Source organism: Clinocottus analis, unplaced genomic scaffold (assembly GCF_023055335.1).
Source record: "Clinocottus analis isolate CAN_PGR_092001 unplaced genomic scaffold, fCliAna1.0.p SCAF_13, whole genome shotgun sequence".
Lineage (NCBI taxonomy): Eukaryota > Metazoa > Chordata > Actinopteri > Perciformes > Cottidae > Clinocottus > Clinocottus analis.
Genome location: NW_027175854.1, coordinates 3,767,293 through 3,774,627, shown reverse-complemented (window position 1 = coordinate 3,774,627; position 7,335 = coordinate 3,767,293). Strand labels below are relative to the sequence as shown.

The 7,335-nt window shown below is 38.3% G+C and overlaps 1 protein-coding gene across 1 annotated transcript; it reads left to right on the top strand.

Moving 5' to 3' along the window:
- The first annotated feature begins 423 nt into the window (after positions 1–423).
- LOC137784109 (prolactin-releasing peptide receptor-like) lies at positions 424–6,178 on the top strand. Its single transcript, XM_068574548.1, has 3 exons — positions 424–488; positions 2,207–2,681; positions 4,482–6,178. The coding sequence occupies exons 2-3, from the start codon at positions 2,233–2,235 to the stop codon at positions 5,113–5,115; spliced, it is 1,083 nt and encodes a 360-aa protein (XP_068430649.1). The 5' UTR covers positions 424–488; positions 2,207–2,232; the 3' UTR covers positions 5,116–6,178.
- Positions 6,179–7,335: the final 1,157 nt, after the last annotated feature.

Below are 7,335 nucleotides of genomic sequence, written 5' to 3'. Positions count from 1 at the left end.
ATTAAAATCCCCACTTTCAATGATCAACGCACAATTTGTGAAAACAGTGCACTAACGGCACAGAGATACAACGTGGAGTCAGAACTGTCCTACGGGCACGCATCGACACACAATAATCTCTCTGCTCTCATGTGGAGTCCTGCACCTCTGTGAACAGATCGATAGATACAGTTACTGTCATTATTGTAATCTATCGGTCCTGACCACCAAGCCATCAGTTCAAGATCAAACGTCATCGTCAAGTCCAACCCAGACATGAATCTTTTGGGTCCCTGCCATCTTATTGGCTTACTGTCATTTTCACAGACATCTCTCTCTCTCTCTCTCTCTCTCTCTCTCTCTCTCTCTCTCTCTCTCTCTCTCTCTCTCTCCCCCCCTCTTTTTCTAAAGCAGCAGCTTCTTCAACTCACTCACTGAGAGAAGAAGCGCAAAAGGAAGGTTCGCTCTTCACGCTCAAGTCATCTTTCCATTAAGGAACATCAACACAGGTGAGCTACTGTGTGATATTGGTTATTTGTATTTGTTTGCATGTTTATTCAGAGGCAGTGATAGTATATGTTCTCATAAATGAAGTCAATTGAATACAATTGAAATGACAATAATGGATAAATACAATATCTTGGTATTTTGGTAATAATACACATCATTTTGACATCACCTTCTTTTAAGTCACACTGCTTGTTTGTTTGTAATTCAGGCAAAATATGTTATGGCTCGAAGAAATATATATTTGCACACTCTGGATTATGCAAATGCATTTAAAGAAATGCCATTTTTCTTTTCCAACACATGTTTATTGAGATATATGGGTAGGGGGTCACAGCATGGGCCAGAGCTTGGTCATATCTAGACATCTATAATAAATCCAGACCATGTAAATAACGTTGGAGATGAATATGAGTTAAGCTTCGAACATGGTATTCACATATTTGAGGAGGAAAAAGACACTGAACATGAACACGTCTATCTCAAATGAATATACAGGGGGAAAACAAATATCTTTTAGTATTATTACTTTTATTATTTTGTTTCTGCACTGTAGCATCCAAGTTGATCACATGTTGTGCCATTTGGTTTGAGTTCATACTGTATGTGTAATCATATTCAAGGAAAGTTTTTAAAATGAAAGTATTAACTTGGTTATGAAGATGAATATCACATTTAATTCTGAATTTAATTTCTGTGGATATGACCTTTTGAACTGGATTCAAAACAGAATTGTTCCACTGATGAATGGCGGCAGTCAGTCTGTGAAACAAACAACAAAACAACAAAAGATTTAAAATAATGTGGAAACTAAGTTTGTCGATGCAGGAGTATTATTTTGCAAATATTTCTGTTAATTCAGTAATCTGACTCTGGTGCACGTGAAGCATCAGAACTCTGATTTGACTAAATCAGGTAATAGATGTGCTCATATCATAAAATAGCAAACAACTAACAACATAGAGACAATATAAAGTTTTAAAAGCAATTTTTCTCTTATTATTATTGTTATGTTATTTGGACATCAAATTCCAGCTGACTTTGAGGTCAACATATTGTTTTATGTGATTTTGCACTCGAGATGTAAGATCTAGAAAAGTCTTGCCAAAGGGAATGTTATGTTACAGTGCATTTAATTATCTCTTTAATGCATTCTCCGCTGTGACAATAATAATCAGCAAAGTAACACAAGAATTTAAGAAAATGCACCAAAATGCAGCATAATAAATATTCAACTGATGCTGATGCTCTGTTATCACACTAATGCAGTACTGTATTACCATATAATAATAATACATTTTATTTGTATTGCACTTTATATTTTAGCAATCTCAAAGTGCTACACAGCGGAATAAAACAAGAACATTTTAAAGATATATTTAAAAGCAGAGCCTATAAAAGATATTTCTTGAATATGTGCAGATACAATCCATTTGACACATGTACACTTGGAGGAAGCACAATCTTGTGATCATAAACCCTTTAACAGTGTGGTCAATGCCGCTGTGAGAATGTGTTGGTAAAAGCATGATTATCCAATAATGGTCTTCCATTTAGTAAAGGTCATGGACAGAACCTTGTTTACAATCCCATTTACATTTTGCACGCGTCATCCATTTTGCATGCGTCACCCATCCTTGAATGGATGAACATCCAAGATGATTTGACATCTGTAGAAGTTGTTCATGTTTGGTAAACGACTGTATTTTGGACAGTGCAGGTACTGGCAGACTGTGCTTTGCCGCCATGGAGGGAAATCACAGTGGCTTTGTTGGGAGCACACGGCCGTCCGTGTCAGGAGAACCGACAGATGGGCACATTTATGAGGTCGCGGTGCAGAACAGCTCCACCAACCGCACCTCCCAGTTTGCAGATGTGGCTCTGCTGCAGACGTTCAAGCCTCTCATCATCCCCTGTTATGTGCTCGTTGTGGCCGTGGGCGTCTTCGGGAACTACCTGCTCCTCTATGTCATTTGTCGAACCCGCAAAATGCACAATGTCACCAACTTTTTCATCGGAAACCTGGCCTTCTCTGACATGCTCATGTGTGTATCCTGCGTCCCTTTCACCCTCGCCTACGCCTTCAACCCACACGGTTGGGTTTTTGGCCGCCCAATGTGCTATCTGGTGTTCCTCATCCAACCAGTCACAGTGTACGTTTCCGTCTTCACGCTCACGGCTATTGCTGTGGACAGGTGGGTGGTTCCCTCTGCACTGCAAGAATGACCACGAACATCACAAACGACCTTTGGAAATATCTTTAAAATGTTTCTTTTGGTCTTCTTTCTCTTGACAAGACATCAATTAGACAATCAGGACATTCTGCAATTATCTGTCATCAATTTCCATTCAGACGCATTTAGAAAGTATGGAGATGTGCAGAAAGATGGAATTTTAATAGCGTCACTTCAACATGAACGGTTCACTACTTATGCGTAATACATCAATGACTAAAATAGGACTTATGATTCAGAATGTAATATGATGTAAGTAAGACTCCTCTGGTTTAATATACATATATATATATATATATATATATATATATATATATATATATATATATATATATATATATATATATATACATATATATATATGTATATATATATATATATACATATATATATATATATATATATATATATATTAAATTAGAAACTTTAAGTAAAAATGATGAATGAATTATATCATTAAAAAAATCATACATGAGTCAAACACTTATTTATCTTTATATGTAAAAACAAACCTGTAAATAATTTGTTAATTCATGAACAACCACATGCAAAACAATTTGGGCCGCTTGCAGCAGTACATGCCTGATGGGCATGACCCAAAATCCAATTATCCAGCTTTACACTTTGTGCACAGACAGAACAATGTGCTGCAGAGACATGTCCCCCGGTAGACCCCTGAGATCCAGCTACTCTCTGCTGCTCACTATTATAAATTCCAACGGCTACAGAAAAGCTTCCTTCTCCATTTCTTCCCCTGAATATGTTCATTCATCTACGTTCAGCTGAGCCGAGAACAGAAACATCAATGGAAGCTTCAAAGCACCAGATGAAAACCCGCCTTAGTTTTTTTCTGCCGTTTCATCATATGGATGAATAGATGGATGGATAGACAGACAGACAGATAGATAGATAGATAGATAGATAGATAGATAGATAGATAGATAGATAGATAGATAGATAGATAGATAGATAGATAGATAGATAGATAGATAGATAGATAGATAGATAGATGGATGGATGAATGGATGGATGGATAGACAGATAGACAGACAGACAGATAGATAGATAGATAGATAGATAGATAGATAGATAGATAGATAGATAGATAGATAGATAGATAGATAGATAGATAGATAGATAGATAGATAGATAGATAAATGGATGAATGGATGGATAGACGGACGGACGGATGGATGGATAAGTAGATACTTTATTCATCCCTGAGGGGAAACTTGTCTGTGGCTGCAGCAAGCAAAGTTACTACTGACACAAAAATATTGCTTATGAAAAATACTCAACAAAACAGCAACGCATAATAATTTAAAGAAAATTAAACAATAAAGAAAGCGTAAAAATGCAAAGTATAGCCAGTGTATATTAAGTCTAAGTTTAAATAGTGAAAAATACACCTGTGCTCAATCTTAAGAGTTTGAAGTGTAAATGAGTTTCCTCTTTTATTTTTGGGGTTTTTGCTAAACATCCTCCACATAAAGTGCTGCTATATAAATAAAGATTACGATGATCATCATTACTGTACGTTTCTTTTGAAAAAGGTACATTAGATGCAATGCTCTGAGATTCTATGCAATGACTTTAAGAGCCAATGAACTAATGTAACATGTATACTTTTTTGAAGTAATCTCCTGTTCCTTATTAAAAAAAACACGGCATCATTCATCCATTGGCTCATGACGAGACATGCATTGATTAAACAAGCGTGTTGGCCCCTCATGACAAAGCCCTCCTCGTTCTTCATTGCAGATATTATGCCACGGTCCATCTCATGAAGAAGCGTACCTCTGTGGCGACCTGTGCCTCCGTCCTCACCGGCATCTGGCTGCTGTCCTGCGGCCTGGTGGCTCCGGCGGTCACCCACACCTACCACGTGGAGTTCAAGGAGGAAGGCTTCACCATCTGCGAGGAGTTCTGGTTGGGTCAAGAGAAAGAAAGACGCGCTTATGCATACAGCACCCTGCTGGTCACGTACGTCCTGCCGCTGTCGGCCCTCTTCGTGTCTTATCTCTGTATTACTGTCAAACTGAGGAAGTGTGTCGCACCAGGCCACAGGACACAAGACCAGGCGGGAGCTCAGCAAGCTCGCAAGAGAAAGATCTTCCGCCTGGTCGCGCTCTTGGTGTCTGCCTTTGCGGTGTGTTGGCTTCCCATTCACGTGTTCAATGTGCTGCGAGACATAGACATTCACCTCATTAACAAGCGCTACTTTCTACTCATCCAACTGCTGTGCCACCTGTGTGCCATGAGCTCCTCTTGTTGTAACCCCTTCCTCTACGCATGGCTACACGACCGCTTCCGCGCCGAGTTACGGAAGATGTTCACGTGTCACCATCGCATTGGAGCGCCTGCAAATCACTGTGCTGCCAGTGTGGCCTTGTAATTACCCGGTGAAGGGAATCCTTTTATATTATTTCAGTGTGATTTGCCGATTCGTCTTGAGTACACGGGGGAAACTGTGTGTAATTGTGCACAGTGGCGTTCGTCCTCTGGCACCCAGTATACTCCCCAGTAACGTTAATGGGAATCCAGCAATCAGTTTGTTCAATGGTGTGTACACAGACAATCTATTGGCTCTTGAGGTCAATCAGCATGAAGGGATTCAGACAATTTCAAGATGTTATATATGAAATTAAAACGTGGATCATGTTTTTAATACATTTTATATGAATCCAGCCATTAGATTATTTTGTGTTAAAGATCCAGAGGCGAAAGGGTTCATCTACTCAGACGCATGAGTGCCCATTGCCCAGTAAACTCCATGGCAATCTGCCAATTTCATCAAGATAAGCATGTTGTCACTAAATAAAGGGTCACTATAACATTATGGCTTTTCCTTTGGGGACAATTAATACCAACAGAAGATTTAATGAAAACCAGGCTTTTAATTTGTTAGATTAAAAAAAACAGCCTGGAGAAAAGATTTACTACAAACCTACTACCTCTCTCAGTAGCTAATTAAACGTGAATAAACTGTGCCAATAAAACTGAGAAAGCTGTGGAGACATTAATACTTGTGTATCTGAAATACTTAATGCAGTATATTGTACATATGCTGCACATCAGATGAAACATTATTGATTTAGAAGAGACAAGATCTTAAGTGTTTGCTTTAACAAATGAATGAGGATACTTTCTTCAAGCGACCTTGAATTATAACAGCTGTGCACGTTGAACAAAGTGCCGCTGTTCAGATTGTTCGGATCTGAAAATGGATGAGATTGTTTCCACTGATGGCCGAACTAATCCGGTTTTTTAAATGTGATGTATTAGCCTGTTCCACTGTGCGATCGTTTTCTGGATTAATATGCACCGTAACATTATAATTCATCAAATTATTTCTGATAGTGTAAAGTGGCTGTTAAAAACATGCAATCATTGTGTGGTGGTTGGCTCGGTGTTGCTTTGTGTCCTCTGCTTTCGTTTCTTTTGCTTCTTCAGATTGTACGCAAAATCAGCAAAACTGAATGTTTTGTTCCCACTTTCATTATTTAGTTTGCATTAGAGCTGTCAAGTCACCTGTTGTGTATTCTCTGTGTACATTTGTGTGTCCTTCCTGCAGACTTATTTATTGTTGCATTAGTGACAACTCAACAGAATCCACAAGTTTCAAGTGTCATTATTTGAGCTCCACCACAGCCGTGTGGATGTCGAACACATGTGCCTTCATGTTTGCTCTTTTCAATCAACATATAAGAGACTCTGTGATTTAATTGTTTTAAGCGCGCACTGTGCACAGTGTACTGTCTTATAACTTACTGTGTAACCTGTGTATGATTTGTGATGTGACATTCACAACATGTATGTTCTCTGGTCTGTTGCCTGTACTAACACACTGTGGTGGTAAATTGTGACTAAAAACACAGATTGAATGACCTCTCTGCTTCAGATCAATGTGACGGAGTAATTAAATTAAACTCTATCCAACTTGTTCAGCGTGGGTGTCCTGCTGAATGTACTAATTAAATAACAGGGAGGACAGACGTGTTTTATGCATCTCAACTGGACCTTCAGGACATTGAAACAATATGAGAATTTATTGAACGTTACAGCGTGCTTGCTGCTTGCCAACAATGATGTCAATTTCCTGCAGGCTGGTTGTTCATTTGTGAAATAAACTCCATTTAGCACTATTCTGCTTCTATTAAACACATTTGAATTTCTGATGAAAATGTGAAGGACTGGAAAACAAGGTGAGTTTTACTACTTTATATGAGCCTGAGTGGCCTTACCCTCGGTGTTTAGAGGCTGAATATAATCATGAACTAGTATTCGAGATTATATTTTAAAAGAACTCAGCACTTACAAAAACCAGATGATATTAAATGTAATACATCCCAGGGGCTGCTGTGATTCAAGAGCTCCTGAGCTGCTCTCTTCTTTGATTAATTTGACAATTACATCACATACTCTTTCAATGAAAAGAGATTTTTACTCAGGAAAGATGATTTTAAAAGAGTAATCAGTCGTAGTCAATATTCTGAATGTCATGCTGGCATTTTCAGTGATTGTGTAATTCACATAATGGAGAAGTATTACCGTAAAAAAACATTTTAGGTGTTATGAAAGTACTCATTGGAAAGTAGATTCAATCAAAAGGTTT

What these genes read in the sequence shown, in the direction of transcription:
- LOC137784109 (XM_068574548.1), top strand. Translation starts at nt 2,233, where the DNA reads ATGGAGGGAAATCACAGTGGCTTTGTTGGGAGCACACGGCCGTCCGTG. An exon ending in ACGGCTATTGCTGTGGACAG is followed by an intron (nt 2,682 to 4,481) that starts GTGGGTGGTTCC and finishes TCTTCATTGCAG; the next exon opens with ATATTATGCCACGGTCCATC.